We start from the raw sequence: 19,031 nt of genomic DNA on the forward strand, positions 1-19,031 counted from the left end.
AATTTGCCTTTGTGATTTTTTTTCACCCTATATTTAGTCCAGTGCCTGGCACATGGTGACTGTTCAACAGATATTTTCTGGATTAGTGTCTATTTTGTACTGGGAATGGTGAACAAAAAGACCCAATTTATAATACCACTGGATATAGAAGAAAATATACAAAAAAGGTATTGCTTTTTAAACAATAATTGTTCTTAATAATAGTTTTTAAATGCACTACAACAAAACCTCATAGGATTTACAAGTCAGACAAAATATATTTGATCTCTTAATATACTGTTAAATTTAACAATTAAAAACATATATCTTCATTTATAAAAAACTTATTTTTAAAAAGCTATTTTTTAAGCCTGGTTTTAAAAGGCTGTTTGTTTGTTTCTTTGATAACTTACTTCATGGCTTATAAGATCTGTGCCACCAGATCACAGGGTATTAGCTGGATTTAATATTGACCACAATAATATCTTCATACAAGCTCTGATGGATAGATATAAGCATTGTGTTTTACAAGGAGGAATCTGGTAGCAAATGTAATAATATCTAAAATGCACTGAATGACTACCACATGCCATGCACTGTGTGTTTGGTATTTATTGTTGTATCTGATCTTCATCACAATATTATGTAGTACGTTCCATACCCATTTTACAGATGTGCAAATTGCAACTTAGATACTTTTCAAGTATCACACAGCCAATAAGCAACCGAATTTTTACTTAAATCTACTATTTAAGTTTGTCTGATATATAAGCACATTCTTCCCTTTATTCCAGGATGAAAAATGGTGTCAGACCGTGTGTTAAATAGGTGATATCCTACAAATGCTCTGTGATTTGTCGTGATCAGCATCAAAATGATTTAGGGCTCACCATGTACCTCACATTGCATATTCAAATATTATTGATGCAGGCAGTGAAATACTTAGACATAATATTTCATAATCCAAATCCCAAGAAAAGTGTCTCCCTGAAGCAAAAACATGGGAAATATAATTTGAAATTTAGGCCACAAACCTGTTTCCGGCTCAATGGAAAAATAAGGCTGCCCTTCCAATATACTATAAACCAGCTTTGCACTGTTTCCATAAACTGGGTCATCAGCGTCGGTTGCAGTGACGTTAGTGACAGACGTACCTAATAAAAAAGAGAAATAAAAAAGATAATAATTAACACATTGTCCTTTGCCAAGAGCTACATTTTGTCAAGTATTTTATACAGAAATCCATGTGTAGGGAATAAAAGGAAAAGAAATTTTTTTAAAAAGATGAAGATAAACTGCTCTGTCATAACTTCAACTATACCTAAGTCTTTTAAAAGAAAGAGTCCTGGAGTACTATATAAAGATACTTTTAGTATCTGTATTATTTAAGATTCCTTTGTAGCTTTCATTTTAAAGATAAGTATTAGAAGCATGTGGGCTTGGGGAATATGCAAAGGAATCCTAACAAAGGAATATGAAATGTAAGGTTAATAATATAATATACCATGTCACATTTACGTCTTACAAAAGTACAACTAAACATAACTGGAAAAATTGGCTGCTGAAAAAAAGCTGTACAGAAATATCAAAAGAATATTTTATTCCATCTTATTTAATTATTCAGAATATAAAATTAGCTCTGAACCACCAATTAATCATCTTGCTTACATAATTAGGCATAATGGATAACAGAATCATAACCTTTTTTTCAAAACTATTTTTTATTCATTCATTCAACAATTGAGTATATACAGTTTGCCTGTTATGGAGTATATATATTAAAATATAGGGGAATTTTAACGCCAAGATTGGGAGGATTGACTTTACCTTGTAGGAAATAGGGAAGAAATTTCAGTTAAAGAGCAAACCTATACATTTTGGATTTAAAGAGCAGCCACATCGCTATAGATTATTATGCCATTTTAAAAAAATAACTTCCACCTGCCTCCCCAAGTATATTGTTGGCAGACATGTAAATAAACACACACGTGCACACACACACACAACAAATCTTTACATTCAAGAAGCTCACAGTTTGAGGGGCAATAAGAGGAGGAAGGGACAAATAGAAAAAGAAATTCAGCTGAATGCAGTAGCACCAATTATAGACCCCTCACTTAGTCCAGCACAGACAGGGTGATCAGGAACATCTTTCTAACAGAGGTTGCCTTTGAGTTAAATCATTAAAGAAAGGTGGAATTTAACCAGGAGAAGGAATTCTAAGCAGGAAGATAAACATAAGAAAAGGCCAAGTAGTGTGAGAGACTATGGGAAGTTCTGGGAACTCCTGAAAACGGAAAGAAATTGAAAAAGTCTGGTGTAATAACAAGAATCACATGCTGTGAGATCAAGGCCAATGTCTTCTTCATCCAACAAGTGCTGGAAACATAATGGTTTTTGAACATACCTTTACTTATTGAATAAATGGGTGAGTGAATAAATTATCTGTGATGATTTAATGAGAAACAGCAGGTAGGTGTTAAAGATTAGTTTCCTTGGAAGTAGACTCTGAGATAAAGATTTCTTGCTAAACTTTCATTGGAGAGTGTTTTTAATCAATATCTATGGGGGAGTGAAAAAGACAAAATTGGACAGAAACATCTGAGATGTGATGCAGTCACAACAAAGGCCTCACTGGACTCCATAGGGCTCTAGAGATGGCATGCCCATTGAGGAAATGGGCCAGGCTTTTATATTCCAGCAGGAAACAGTTATAGCATGCAAGATGCCCCCTGAGAATGGAGCCTTAGTCTTGGCCCAAGCAGCTCCCTTCAGGGGACGACAACTACAAAATGGCGCAGGGAGTATGGGTGTTGGGCTGTCAGAAATCAACATGCTCAGCAACTGCGGGGAGAGCAGCATACGTCAGTGTTTACTGGAAAAGAACTTTAGCAAGATCTTGTCAGTCAGTATCTTTTGGAAGTGTTTTAAACATGGAAAGGTAATAATAATATTTGTTGAGCAGTTGATAATCCTGTAAAATTGGAATTTCTACTCAGAATGATGACTCAGAGGTTCTACAAAATCTGCAGTTATAAAAAATGCACTCAATGCCTCTTGTGTAACACATTCCACCAGATGCAAGTAACTTATCAACTAGCTAGCAAAAACGAACACATGAGAGTACAATAGTTGTAGTTATTTGAATATTACATAAGATGCAGAAGAATTGGGAGTAAAACCTTCTAGGTAAAAAGAAGATGGTGAGATAAAATTGCCAAAAAATATTCAGAAAGAGGGATGACATGGCAGAAAAAGTCTGCCATCAAAGCTAAGCCTGGATATTCAAATTAAGAAGAAAATATAGGGGAATTTTCATGCCAAGATGGGGAGCACTGGCTGTACCCTCTAGGAAACAGGGAAGAAATTTCAGTTAAAGAGCACACGCATATTGTGGGCCAATCTCTCTGTTAGGGCCTCCAGATTTGGTTGGAAGTACAGACACAGATTAGGAGCCCAGACTTGTTATGAGGTTACAACAGTAGTTCAATTAAGAGAGGATAAAACATTAACACTGGATAATGACAATAGAAGTGGATATCAATGTTGATTTCCCTGTTTTGATCTTTGTGGTAAGGTGTTAAACTGAAGGTTAACTGAGTGAGGGGTTGCTATGGTTTGGATGTGTCTCCTCCAAAATTCAGGTGTTGCTAACATAAAATATTAAGAGGTGGGGCCTTTAAGAGGTGACTGGGCCATGAGGGCACCTGCCTCACAAGAGATTAGGCCCTTTTGTTTTTGAGACGGAGCCTTGCTCTGTCTCCGAAACTGGAGTGTAGTGGTGTGACCTTGGCTCACTGTAACTGCCGCCTCCAAGGTTCAGGGAATTCTCCTGCCTCAGCCTCCTGAGTAGCTGGGACTAGAGTGTGCACCAACACTCCCAGCTAATTTTTGTATTTTTAGTAGACACGGGTTTTCACCATGTTGGCCAGGGAGGTCTCTATCTCTTGACCTCACGATCCACCCGCCTCTGCCTCCCAAAGTGCTGGGATTACAGGCGTGAGCCACCTCACAGGACCTGATTAGGCGCCTTTATAAAAGACCTTAACAGCGGGAGTTTGTCTCTCTTGCCCTTCCACCTTTCACCATATGAGAACACAGTGTTCCTCCCCTCCAGATGACAGTACGAAGGGCTTCACCACATGCTGTGCCTTGATCTTGGACTTCCCAACCTCCAGAACTGTGAGAAAATAATTATTTTCTTTATTAATTAACCCGATTTAGGTATTTTGTTATCAGCAGCACAAGACAGACTAAGACGGGGTATGTGGTAACTATTTTTACAACTTTTCTGTAAGTCTAACATTAGTCCAAAAATAAAAGAAAAATAATGAATAATAAGAAAAAGACATCAGAGTTACTGGAAGAACTAACAGAGTTCAGAGACTTATGAGAAAGAGGTCCCTTTCATGCAGAAGACCATATAACAACTTTTTTTGCTTTGTTTTGTAGTCTAGTGTATTTACTTCGATTTTTTTAAGAAGAAATTATGTTCCTGCATTATGAAGTAACATATTATCAGAAAAAAAAAATAAGTCAAGGTGCAATATTCGGTATGACATTAAGTTAATAAATCTGAGAATTTAGTTCCAGTCACTGCCTAGGTAACTGAAAAAGAAAAGTGAACAAATTGTCAAAACTTCCTGTCATTACCAAAATTTCCTTCTAGTGGGTGACTCTTAAATTAGGAAATTCCTTCACAGAGAAAAAACATATCCAAATATTTTCTGAAAAACCATATTGTTTTATTTATGCACAGGGTTGGTGCATTTGGTCAGAGTAGTCTGGAGTTAACAGTTTTGAACATAAAATAGTTCTGACATCTTCTGAAACGCTTATCTGTTTCTTTGAGCAAATACTTTAACTTGTCTTAGCCTCAGATTTAAACCTACACAATATAATAAGGTTATCGTGAGAGTTAAACAAAATAATATATGTAGGTACCTATCACAGAAATAACAACATGCTAAACCAGTGAGTACTAAGTGTCTGTGTGTGAGATTTTACCCTCTGAAAAACAGATCCCTAATGTCCCTTCCAGATCTATGGAATAATAAAATGGAGACACATTTTTAAAAAATCTTTTCAGGCAATTTGATACAAAATAATAGTTAAAAATGCCTGTAGTGTGCACCAAACTTTTTAAAATTTAGCTTCATCCATTCTCCCTAGAGACACTAATTTCTATTGTAATTACTTTGAAGAATTACTATTTTGATTTGTTTGTAAAATGAAGTATTCTTTTTTCATACTCCATAGTCATGCAAACTATTTCCTGTTAAATGGAAGATAGGATATTTTCTCTGGAGTTTACAAGACTGATCATGAGCATATCTAATTCAGTTGATCTTATCTTATTATGAGAGGTAGCCCGTCACGTTATTATTACTGGTGCTGGAGTAAGGGGTTGGGTTTCTATCTTCTACATGCTCTGTGATTCAGTTTTTCATAGGCAAAGACAAACATTTTTTATTCCACAGGCCTCATAGTTTTGTGTGAGGATCACATGTAATCATATGAAATATAGAAAAGTGGTTGAGAGGATACATTTAGAGTCAAAATGTCTTCAACCCAAACATTTCTTTTATATTTTATCTCCAACTTTTACTAGCTCTGTGTTCTTGGCCAAGTAACAAAAGTTTTCCAAGCTTTGATTCCCTAATCTGTAAAAAGGAAGGTGAGCATAGTCGTTACATCATAGGCTTGGTGAGATAATTAAACGGATTAATGTGTTCAAAGAGCACAGAAGAGTTATTGACACTACAAGCTTACTGTCACTATTGTTATATTATGTGTGTATACAGGTAAAACTAACAAACTAATCTTTTACAATTTTAGATGGTAGTGAATGCTTTAATTTATAATTAAGTGTAATTTTGCATAATGGCTTTGATAATAGATTTTATTAAATTTGGGGAAAAACACAAAAAGACAATCTCAAATGTAGCAATATATCCACATGCTTAGAAAGGAAGTGATTTTGTTAGTAAAACTGCTCAAAAGAAAACAGACACACATACGCACACACAGTGTCTCATTCTTCCATCCAGTCTACTAATCTATCTCATATCAGTTTTCTCTTTGGTATAAAATTGCTCTGAGAGCAAAAATAAAAAGTATTTTATAAACAAAAGTGTACTATGTAAAAGCTTATACATTAAGCAGGAGGCTAGACACTGGGCATGTCGTCAGTACAAGTTTCTCGATGTTATTTGAATGGATGGCATTTTGAATGAATGCCATATCTCCCAGTCCATGCCAGGATGAACTACTAGGCTGGGGACTGCAACAGAGCGAAGACAAGCTTTTACCCACATACTTATCCAGAAGATTTCTGCCTGATGTCTGGCTTCCTGGAAATCTCCATCCTTCAGCTTTAGACTACTTTCCGTCAAGGACGATATTTCTCCTAATAGTGATTCAAGACTGTTGATGTACCTGTACACTGGAATAGATGTGTGTGGAGGTTTTGTGGGTGCATTTGTCAAGTGATTGCCCATAGGGGAGAAAAAATGGATGTTTCGAAGTTAATCTTGTAGCAGAAAAGATTGCTAGTCAAGCAGCAATGTACACTTCTCCATGGAAATGCATGCAGAATGCAGACCACGAAGGCAAATTGAAAAGTGTAAACCTTGCAGGATAATGTTTCTTCAAAGCTGCAAGTGTTGGTGTGTGATAAATAGGACCTGAGTAATACCCAGGAAATATAACAACCAGGATTCTCTGTTTGTGTTTTCATTTGGAACTGTTTTTGTCCCTTTGTCAAGGATACAAGAGACTCATTTAGCTAGTGACTATAAATTTGACACTGTGCCATTTCTCCAAGAAAGCCCCTATTATAATCCAACTTGATACTGATCCTAATTATAATAATATAGCTGCTGTATTTCCAGCTGTTGTCAACAAAAATGATCCCTGTCACCACAATTCAGCCTGCTAGTATCAAGCCGAGTATGAACATATCAATTCCAAGGTGAATTCTGCATTAAACAAACTTTTTTTTTCTTTTTTGCATTTAGTTTGTTTCACTCGTTTAAGTGAAATTTGCCAATGTGCTGCTCGGATTTTAATTAACAAAAGACTTTCAGTGTCATGTGCCTCTTGCCACACCTGACAGTTTCCTCCCATTCCCAGCAGGACCCATTTTTTCCCCCTTCCCACATAATAACAGCAAAAACTACAGGCAAAATTAACCACCAAGGATGCTACACTATCGAGGTAGAGGTTCCAGTTTGCCAGCAAACTAAGATGAAAGGCCTTTGGGAAAATGAGACATTGGGGTTTGGGTAGTGCAGCTCTGTTAGCGAGGATATGCTTTTTTTTTATGAGCAAGTCAGCACACCAATTCTGCACATTATTCAGAAAGAAAAATGCTGGTGCTGACACCCTGAGCAGGAAAACAAAGGTTTGGTGCAGCGTAAAAATGTGCACACTGGAAAAGCCAAAGCTGTTATGATGAGAAGAACACAAATTCCATTTGCAAAGACTCATTTGCAATACAGTTTTAGAGAATCAGCATTCCAATACCAGGTGGGAAAATCAAGAGGCAGAACCTTTGCAATAACTGAAATTCAGAACAATGCACATTCCTGGTCTCCTACTATGCTCTTCAAACTTTGTATTTGACCTGCTAGTTATCCTGTTCCAAGTGCGGTATGTACAATCCACAGACAAAGCGTTTGGCATTATCATCTGAAAATGTCTTACTTAAACATTCATGCATCCCAAAGATTACTGGCCTAAAAGGTCATAGCAATGATGCAACTGCTTTCATTTATTTTAATAAAACTAAACCCTCAACTCAACTTCTCTCATCTTCCTTATTAACTCCTCTAAGTACTGTGCAATACAAAGAGGTGGTGGGGCACAGGGGTTGCCGTGACAACCTTTTTTGGGTTGTTGATGAATAGCAGAGCAATAATTTCATAAGGCCTGCATTACTTGTTGACATTGAAATTATCCCTTACTAGAAGTAGAAACTTCCGGTCCTGGATGGTTTGGTTTAAATGTGCCAGACAGAATTCATTATTTATTAGTTGTATGGAAAATGCTTTGAGATACTTCTGTACTTGACTGTCACATAATTCTAGAGGTTTTGTGTGTATTGGCTGGCTGGTTGGTTGGTTGGTTGGTTGAAAGTCTCCACCCCCTCCCCATCACACTTGGTGCACCAAGTTACAACAGAGCACCGACCTGATGTGCTTAAGGCAAAAGCTGAGAAATAAGTGCAGGCAGCCCGTGCATTCATTTTTCTTTGCATCTCTCTGACTGATACCACTGTCTTCAACATTCATTTCTCTTGCAGGCCCTCAAGCAAATTCCCCCAGCAGGAAGCATGCCCTAAATTCTACCAGTGTTTTTCAGTTTTGCTATTTCATTATAGAATACACATGCCCAAATATCCAAACCTCCAAGGGGCTACTTAGGCGTGTCTTTGCAGGGGGAGGAGGATTAAACATGGATCAGCCGAAATTAGGGCTTCTTTTTTAACCCTAGATATGGAGATTTCTTCCCCAACCAAGCTCTAGGGGAAATAAATACTGAATTATTACCATCTGACCATTCAACAACAAGCAAGAAGACAGGGATTCCAATTCCTGCCAGGAACTCCTCTCTGAATTACAGTTGGTTAACTACAAGAGTAATGTTAAGCTGATAACAGAAGATCAAACCTTTCTCTTTTGTGGGTAATCAGTCTTGCCACTCGCAAAAGCCAAATGAGTAAGAGGCAGAGGCAGTCTGTGCTTGCCATTTTGCTTCAGAAACCTCTCTTTTATGACACACCACACAATGGAATCCTCAGTGATTAGTTTCCTATCTTTCTTTTTTTGCAAAGGCCTACCCGTTGCTCACTGGGTGTTCTCCTTATGTGCCAGCTCTCAGCCTGTAGTGAAATGTTGCTGCCAAATTCCACATGCTCCAAATTAAATTTATTATGGGAACGGAGACAGATTCTTAACTGCAGTCAGGCGGATGGACAGCCCCAAAATGTATCCTGTCATTTCTCTGGCTCCATGATTTGGGATATAAACCAGGGAAATAAAATTCAGTTTCCATATTTTATTCTGGAGAATTTAGGGAAAAAACAATTTTGTAACTTAATGAAACATCCACGCACACTTAACACAGTGTTTTTAGAATGAGCCTGAAACTTTCTGAAACAATTAAACACTTTAGAAAATGTGTTTAAGCACACAGATGTCTTCTATTCACCCATGCATCATTTCAGCAAACATCTGTAATGTGCACTGGGTGAGAGAAATGGAAAATATCATATGAAAATGTGTAACTGTGGAATCTCAGCCATGTTTACTATGCACAGAGGCGAAGTACCTGCTGTATCCCTCACAAACAATGCTAGCGTGGTAGCCTACCCACTGCTTTCGCACACAGATAATGAGGACAATTGGAGGCCTGGTTGTGAAAACTAATAAGCTGCCTGTTTTACAGTTCCATGTGCATAAATGCACCTTTTTGGAATTGGGACGGTTTTATTTCTAATACAAGAGGAAAATAAAAGTAGTTTCTTTTCATAGGCCGCTTATTCCCAGGAATCAAACCTTTGCTAATTTGTCACCTATGGAATGAAATCCCATAAATGCTTGAGAACTAAATAGCACCATAAATGCTCTAGACTGGCAGCTTTCTATATCCATACTGACTTTGAAAAACTATGCTACTGGTGGCACCACAGATGCCTTCTACAATATGTGACAACTACAGTAGGTAAAATGTCATTCATCCTCTAATCCTAGCACTTTGGGAGGGTAAGGCAGGTGGATTATTCAAGACTAGCCTGGGCAACATGGCCAAACCCTGTCTCTACAAAAATACAGAAAATTAGCTGCGCGTGGTGGCGTGCACCTGTAGTCCCAGCTACTTGGGAGGCTGAGGTTGGAGGATCACCTGAGCCTGGGAAGTCTAGACCAGAGTGAGCCGTGATCATACTACTGCACTCCAGTCTGGGTGACAGAGTGAGAACCAGTCTCAATTTTAAAAAAAGAAATGTACTTCATTCTATTTGAGTAAATGAACTAATTTATTCAATCACACAATGGCTATTTGCACAGTATATACTGTATGCCAAGCACCAACTTAGATGCAAAGGGTACAAGAACATGCAAGAGAGTTAGAGTTTCTCTCCTAATAGCATCTGAAGTTTACTTTAGCAGTGTTTTCACCTGGTTTCTCTTTATTGTAAGAAACTGCAAATCTTCATTAAATGTATTTTCTAGAAGGTATCACGATGTAGTCAAAAGTATACATATATAGTATATACATATACACACACACTACATATATATAATTGTAGTATTATATATGTAGTATATATATAATTGTAATATCAGATGTTTCTGTTGACATTATTTGGTTAGCCTGAGATCATATTGTACATCCATGACTTAACACTCTGATACAGCAAGAGAATGCTTTTACATCAATAAGACTCAGTTGCTTTATCTAAAAAATAGAATATTGCCACCTACTTCCTATTCTTATTCTGAGGCTCCATAAAAATAACATACTATCAGTATCCCCCAAATGAGAGAACTTTGGTTGAGATGCACCCTGTGCTTTCCAGGGCATGCTACTTTATTTTTATTTCATAAAGTATAAATTTAAGGTCAAGTTGTATGAGAACAGAGATATAACCATTATAGTGGCTGTTCATTTTTTTTTTGTCCCTCTAAAATGAGCTTATGTTTCTAGTTAAAAGTCCGCACTTTAAAAAATAATAATTGTGTAACTGGGGTTACCCTCCCTTTTCCAATGTGAGAGACAAAATCCTATCGAATTTCAAGTGTGACAAAGTGAAAAGTCACTGAGCCATTGAGCTATTGAGGAATGAGAGTCTTAGATGAAAAATGTTTAATTTTGCAATCATTACAAGAACTATGAGTTCAAAGAGATATGTACTAAGTGATGCAAAATATAAAGTCCTATACATGCTGCCATCAATGATGTAGCTAAAATGGAAGTAAATGGGCTAATCTATTTGAGCCCTTCATTGTTTTAATTATTTTAAATTAAAATTCTGCTGTGTCAAGCTTCAGAAACTGCAGTTAGAAGATTCTTGCTTTCTAAAGGGGTAGACTAGTAGGAGATCCAAAATGGAACAATTAGCTACTAAATGATGTCATCAAATTCCATGGGTGACATGGAAATACTGAAGAACAGTTAAAGCAAAGTTTTTGGTATGAGGGGACATTGACCTTGAAATCAGGCAGGAAAAGATGATCCCAGGTCAATGTTCACAGGTGGGCCTGCAAATCTGGAAGGGTGTACCTATGAATTAGACGAATCAGTCTGGAGCTTCTTTTAGGAGAATGAAAAGTTAGTAAAGGGTTTTAAACAACCTTTTCCACCAATTACCAAGAGTTTGTAATATTCCCAACTACTTTATTTACCCACTACTCACTCCATTTCTGTGATTCCACAACTATCCACATAGCTCAATCTGACCCAGATTCAAGATTTAGTTGATTCCTAAGTTGAATCATTCCCTCTTCTGAACTCTCAAAATACTTCACTTGATTGTCTCTAGGGGCACCTTTTACTTTTATATATAAATTGCAGTGCATACAGATTTTCCCCTTTTAGACTAAAAGCTTCTTAGGAACAATATTCTTTCTTATTCTCTCAACTTTCCCCTCTCATCCTCCCCTCCAGAATTAACCCATTCCTTGATAACAGGGTTCTATCACTTTGTTCAAATTATAAGCATGATCCCACATTGTCCTTGTTATACAAGTGCTGAGAACTATACCTGATGTGAAATATTTATTCATTTAATCTTTGCAATAAGTCTCTGAATCTGCTATGAATATCTGAATTCAAACAGAAGGAATAAAGCCTGAATTTGTAACCACACAAGAATGCTCCCAAATCTGCCCTTTTAACCGCTACACAAACACTACAATGTTTCTGAATTTTACATCTTCAAGTGCAGAGAATATGAACTAGTATTTTTATTTTTCTCCCTAGCACTTCAGAAAATGCCTTGCATAGAAATATTCGTTGGGTAAATATACAAATAAGAGAGAATGAATAGCTTATTTTCTTTTGGAAGATATTCAGAAATTAACGTAGCATATTGATCATGTTCTGAATTAGGTGTTATGTCTACTGTTTTGTCTTACTCTCATTTGGAATTTATTAAAGAATAACGGTAATGGTTTTCTCTACTCTTAAAAGGGTAGTCATGACCTTGTCTTCTTAGAGTTGAACCCACTCCAAACATAAGCCAGAATTAGCTTCAAACGGAGACTAGGATGATATTAAACCCTCACTTAAGCTCCTGAAAACTTCCTGTAGAGGGAATAATGAACTGAGGACATTATCACATTACCACATGAGATCAAGTATGAAACTTGCCACTTTTAGGGTCATGTCAGCACTCAAAAAGTGTCAGATTTTGAAGCATTTCAAATTTTGAATTTTCAGATTCGGGGACTCAATCTGTAGTGAGACCTTGGTACGTGCATGCCTAGAGAGAGTTGTTTAAAAAATATATTGAAAACTCTACGTGACTTAATTAAAATCTTGGCAAACACAAAATAATATGTGAAAGGCTAAGCAATGGGTTTACAAAGAATGATTAAGGTTCTGCCAATATATGGAAGCTTTCAAATTGGGAGGACGAAAAGAGGAGGGAGAGAGGGTGAGATAAGAGAAAGAAAAGAACTGATTATGTTCTCAGCCCTGAAGATGTACTGATGAATCTGACACAGACCATATTTGTAAGTAATCAAATGAAATGTTAACAAGAAAATTGAATAGATGTTGTATTTATTCAACATATTCCTTCATTTCTCTTTGTTGGTATCCTTCTTTCTCTTTATTCTCACTTCCTTAGTCCCATTTTCTCATACTATATATGTTTGTCAGTTGCTGAATGCCACCAAACTGTTCCTGGTCTTGGAGTACCAATGATGAATAGCGATCCTTCTTGGCCCTTGGGGAGCTAGCTCACAGCCTACCGGGCAGAGGCACAGAAAGAAACATTATTGCCTAGACTGTAACCTAGGCATGTTGCAGGAGTGGTGGGTGTGCAGAGAAGATTGACCCTGAGACCTGCTACAAGAGAAAGGTGGAGGGCAGGTTGGAGGTATGTAAAGGAAATCTTCCTGATAAAGTGACGTGATGAATAGCGCAACTTCAAAGGTAGTCTGTGATTTTACAATATTGACTATTACAGTAAATGAACAATATATGTGTCCATGTGTACACCTATGAGTTTTGTTTTGTCCCCTAATCCTCAAATTTCATTACATTGAAGACTTCTTACAAAATTGGGTTTCATTTGAAATGCAACTCAAAGTGCACAAATCTATGTATACAACGTATTTAGCAATATCAATATTTTTTAAAATTTATTTAGATTTTAATCATTATGCCATACTAGGAAACAGCAACTTCACTAGGTGCTTATGAAAGGTAAAAGCAAAAATTAGCACATTTGAAAGACACACACGAATAATTTGAGGAAACATCAAACAAAATTCTGACATTATTTTTAAAAAAACTCAAGTAATGAAGTCCTGCACTCAATTCAATTATGTTTCCTCTCCTTTCAATTCTTCCTAGTTTCCATATTTAAGACTCTTAGATGGAAAAGGAGAAAAAGACCATATACATTTTCTAACAGCTGTGCCTTTCCAACTATATTTTACAACATCTGTGACATTTTTCTTCTTAACATTTGTGCTACCTGTATGTTTACCCTTTGGGCTAATTTGTAGTTGACCCCAGTAATATAGCCTTTTTAGCCAACATTTAGTGACAGACGATCATTGATTTAGCAGTCTCACAGAGTGCCTTAAAAATCAATGTATCTAGAAGAAAGAACTGGTGGGACTTCATAATATCACATCTTGTTTTTATCACAAATTTCCAATGTACCAAGTTCTTGTCTCATTATTTATACCAGACAGGGCATGCTGATGAGATACACAACCCGTTCTGTCCCTTTTGGCAATCCATTTATAACTGAAGCACAATTAATATCTTTACAGATGTTCTCCAGGCGGAAAGAAAAATGCGGCAGTAAGTATTTTGTACGTGTTTCAGTGTAAATGTGTGAAGTGAGGAGCATAGGGAAATGTCTAAAAACAGTGGAATCTGAGCTTTTCTTGTGTTTAAATTCTCCAGGGAAATGTTTTCAAAACAGGATTTCATATAGGAAGAGAAGCTACCTTGAAGAGCTTTCCAGAACTTCCAAGAAAATAATTAGAAATCAGGATAATCATTAAACAAAGAACCTCACAAATGACTCTCCTTCAGAGGTGTGGATTTCCCCAAAAGTGGTATGTTATTTCAAGTTTTTAATTACTATAAACCAAAAGTATTTGAAACAGGTCTCAATCACTTTAGAAAGTTCATTTTGCCAAGGTTAAGAGCATACCCGTGACACAGCCTCCAGAAGTCCTGACAACACATGCCCAAGATGGTTGGGGTTTTTTATGCTGAAACCCACTAAATTTCAAGAGTGTGCCACATCATTTGAATCTCCTTTTCTAATCCATTGTCAATTGCCTGTTTTACTGTCAAATATTAGTCTGTAACTAGAATACTAATAATTATCATCAAATATAAAGGAACTTCTATGTTTCTGGTACAAGTACTTATTTACTTGATATAATTATCTTATTTAGACTTCAATGAGACTAAATTATATTCAAATCACTTTTAGATTTCCAAAAATGGATAGGCATAAATAAGTACTCAATAAATGTTTTTAATTCATTCATCTATTCAATTACAGATGTGTTTTTTGTATAGACATTTGTGGCATAGTTATAAGAGCAAATACCCCAATAATTAGTACAGCCAGGAAAAAGTGCACACACACACACATACATATACGCGCACACACATATATACACACAATCATACGATGAGTATCTTTTTCCTTTTTTTGAGACAGGACTCACTCTGTTATCCAAGCTGAGTGCAGAGGTACCCTAACAACTCACTGCAACCTCGACCTCCCAGGCTCAAGCAATCCTCCCACCTCAGCCTCCCAAGTAGCTGGGATTACAGGTGTGTAATCCCACCATGGCAGAAATTTTTTTTTTTTTTTTTTTAATAGAGACAGGATCTGGTCTTGAACTCCCAGACTGAGGCAATCCTCTCACCTTGGCCTTCCAAAGTGCTGGGATTACAGATGTGAGCCACTGTGCCCAGCCTACCTAAAGATCTTAAGGAGAAAATTCAAAAAATGGGCAAATGTTTTTGTGTTAGAGTCTGATGTAACAAACAAATATTTATTTAAGAAGCATTTAGAACATCATTGATGGTCTTTGTAATAATAATAATACTGTATTTTTGAAGGTGAACATAAAATAGGATACACAAAATGAAAACAGCCGATGGGAAATGTGAGAAAACATTAATTGTTCAAAACAACAACAACAAAAAGCTAAAATGTTGAGGCCACTGGCCTGGGTCCCAATAATCAACAGATGTGGGGTCTGCAGCCAGAAGCTAGTTCTGACTAACAGTAAATTACATGTACTTAATTGCTATGCTCTATTGTTCTATAAGCCAAAAAAAAAAACAAAAAACAAAACCAGAAATCAGTAGCTACCTGAAAATCAGAATGTGGAGACACTCACTGTACATATTTTGAAACCATCAAACAAAGCACAATATGTCAGAAAACAGAGCAGTATATCCATCCAGTGTGAGAAGAACTCTGCTCTGCATGAATGGTTTCTCCACCAGGACTAGAAAACCCCGAGAAGTTGTGTTTATAATGCAAATCTCTGGGCCTGACTCAATGGAAATCAACTTGGAATCTCAGAGGTTCAGGGCAGGAATCTACTTCACATATTGACCCAAGGAAAAGAGCTCATTGTGATTTAGGATGGAGGGAAAGATCCTTACATCCTTTTAAAAGCATTATGTCATCTCAAGTTTTTAATTACTGTAAACCAAAAGTATCTGAGACAGGTCACAATCAATTTAGAAAGTTTATTTTACCAAGGTTAAGGTCACATCCATGACACAGCCTCAGGAGGTCCTGATAACATGTGCCCAAGGTAGTTGGGATACAGGTTGGTTCTATGCATTTTACGGAGACAGGAGACATCAATCAATACATGTAAAATGTACACTGGTTCAATCTGGTAAGGTGAAACAACTCAAAATGATGGCTTCTAGGTCATAGGTAGATTTAAATTTTTTCTGATTGACAATTGGTTGAAGGAGATATTATCAATACAAAAGAATGCCTGGATTGCTTCAAGTGGTTGTAGGGACCAAAGTTTTATCACGCAGATGAAGCTTCCAGGTAGCAGGCTTCAGAGAGAATACATTGCGAATGTTTCTCATAAGACTCAAAGGAGTCTGTTCTGACAGTAATTCCAAAAGGGAGGAGGGCATAAAGAGTCCTGTCCAGCTCCCCATTTCCATCACAGCCCGAACTAGCTTTTTCAGGTTAACTTTGGAATGCCCTTGGCCAAGAGGAGGGCAGGGACTCATGGTTGGGGGGACTTAGAATTTTATTTTTGGTTTATGTTACAAAAGTAGTACGTATTCACTATGGGAAATACACCTCTTTAACCACAGAACTCAAAGAGACACTTCAGAAGGCACAGAAGTGAGAAGGCTGGGCGTTTAGGATGATACAAAGAAGTGTTAAGAAGTTAATTAGCACCTGCATTCTAAAGAGCAGTCAGTTACAATTTAGGACAGATGGGGGGGTCAAGTACTGAAACACCCTCAGAACAGCCTGGAAAATTGTGAAAGATAACAGCTTAAAGTTTATTTTTGTGAGTATTTAAACCTATATTTTGTAGTACTTCTATGATTCTTGTCTAATTCCCTCTAGTTAACGTGTGTCTTGTGTGAATGTGTGTCTGTATTCATAGAAACGCATGAAAAATATAGTTGTTAATATTATATGAATAATAAAAAGATTAATTATTTTGATAAGCACCTGTGTCCTGTAGACTCTTAATTTACATAAACAAGCCTAAAGTAGGCTGAATTTTTTTCAACCACCTTTATTTGGTAGCATATCCCCCAGACTATCTTTGTCTCTGAAAGGAATAAAAACATCTATAGCAGTGTTTTCTAAATTGTGGACCACACAGGCTACTTATGAAGCAGCACACTGTAAGCTGGTTCAACATAAAGATTCCCAGGCCCCCCACATGAAGAACTGAACACAGAACAATATACATCAACTCATAATAATTAACATTACTAATTAACTAGTAATTAAATCGTTATGTGGCACAGAGGAAGCTCACAAATACGTTTACTACACAGACAGTCCCTGACTCACGATGGGTCAACTTAAGAATTTGTGACCTTTATGATGGTGGGAAAGTGATCTGCAGTCAGTAGAAACTATTTCATTTCTGAATTTTGATTTTTTTCCTGAGCTAGTGATAGGTGATATAACACTCTTTTTCAATGCTGGGCTGAGGGAGTGAACAGCAGCTCCCTGCCAGTCATGCCATTGTGAAGCTAAACAACCAGGTGTGGTGGCTTACTCTAGGTGAGGTGGCTCACGCCTGTAATCCCAGCACTTTGGGTGGCCAAGGCAAGTGGATCACCTGAGGTCAGGAGTTCGAGACCAGCCTGATCAACATGGTGAAACCCTGTCTCTACTAAAAATACAAAAATTAGCTGGGGATGGTGGTGCACACCTGTAATCCCAACTACTCAGGAGACTGAGGCAGGAGAATTGCTTGAACCCGGGAGGCGGAGGTTGTAGTGAGCCAAGATCACACCATTGCACTCCAGCCTGGGGAGACAGAGTGGGACTCCATCTCAAAACAAACAAACAGACAAACAAAACTCTACAATGCCCTGTGGTACCAGATGATTTTGCCCAACTGTAGGCTAATATAAGAGTTCTCATCTCATGTACCCCCCCCAAAATATATATACCTACTATGTACTCACAAAAAATTTTTAAATAAATAAAATTTCAAACATTTGAAAAAAGTTCTAGGCTGAGCTCTGGTGTTAGGTACAGTAGGTTAGGTATATTAAATGTATTTTCTGCTTATGATATTTTCAACTTACTGTAAGTTTATTGAGGTATAATCCTATCATAAGGCCCAAGCATCTGTATTCAGTAAATATTTTCAAATATTATCTCTAAATGTATCAATACAATAGCCCCAGTTTAGATTATCTCACTCAATCCAAAAAAGTGGTTCCATTATTGTTGCTTTTTTACCTGTGAGGCAACTATTAGGTTGGTGCAAAAGTAATTTCAGTCATTGCCATTACTTTCAGTGGCAAAAACTGCAATCACTTTTGCACCAACCGAATAGATACGGAGAGGTCAAACAAAAGGAATCTTTCCTAAGACCACATAGATGGTTGAGGCTCTGTTTTTGCAAGACAGAGTGCTTGAATCTGGGGATTCAAGATTAGGCAAATAGGCATGAAACTTACCATGACAGCTTCTAATTTTAAAAATCTTTGGTGGAGACATTTGAAAAGCTCTAGCAAGTTAGGAAGTCCTATTCGATGACACATGTCACAGGGAGAAGCCAATAATTATAAATTTGGAACAACTTTGAGGTCTTGCATTTTTCCCAGAATATACCATGCAGCTTCTGCATTTAATTCCCTAATATATCAACATTACTTTTTTTTTTCCACATAAACTAGCTTTGCAAATGTTCTGGTAACACCTCAGAAGGTTGTATCATGGCTCTTACTGTTTTTAGAATCCTCTGGAATACTACCATGGACTCCATGTAGAGAAACAGAACATTACAATGACCCACTAAGCAAGTGGTGTTCCAAGTATGGTCTCCAGACCAGCAATATGAACATCACCTGAATTATAAACTCTGAAAGTGAGACCCAGAAGCTACACTTTAACTGGTCCTCCAGGTAATTCTGACATACACTCAAGTTGAAGAACCAGTCCACTCCATGAGCAGGAGCAGGACTATTATATCGAATCAACAGAGGTATCTACGACCTAAAAAGAAGCCACGAATATAATATGTTATATAATGCTTTCACTTCTTTTTATAACTTTACAACCTTCTGAGTGAGGTAAGATAATTACAAAG

The 19,031-nt window shown here is 37.0% G+C and overlaps 1 protein-coding gene and 1 long non-coding RNA gene across 5 annotated transcripts in view; one reads left to right on the forward strand and one right to left on the reverse strand.

The window, feature by feature from the left end:
- Positions 1-19,031, reverse strand: part of LOC105491484 (cadherin 8) — a 397,938-nt gene that overhangs the window by 211,879 nt on the left and 167,028 nt on the right. For all 4 annotated transcript variants that reach the window (XM_011757975.3, XM_011757976.3, XM_011757972.3 and 1 more), the window contains exon 4: positions 1,014-1,133. In XM_011757975.3, the coding sequence (XP_011756277.1) occupies positions 1,014-1,133 (120 nt within the window). The remainder of the gene's footprint in view (positions 1-1,013; positions 1,134-19,031) is intronic.
- On the forward strand, positions 12,953-14,270 carry LOC139359892 (uncharacterized). The gene is made up of 3 exons (XR_011616522.1): positions 12,953-13,087; positions 13,995-14,025; positions 14,131-14,270. It is a non-coding gene; the product is annotated as an uncharacterized lncRNA (long non-coding RNA).

The sequence above is a fragment of the Macaca nemestrina genome, chromosome 18 (genome assembly GCF_043159975.1).
Source record: "Macaca nemestrina isolate mMacNem1 chromosome 18, mMacNem.hap1, whole genome shotgun sequence".
NCBI lineage: Eukaryota > Metazoa > Chordata > Mammalia > Primates > Cercopithecidae > Macaca > Macaca nemestrina.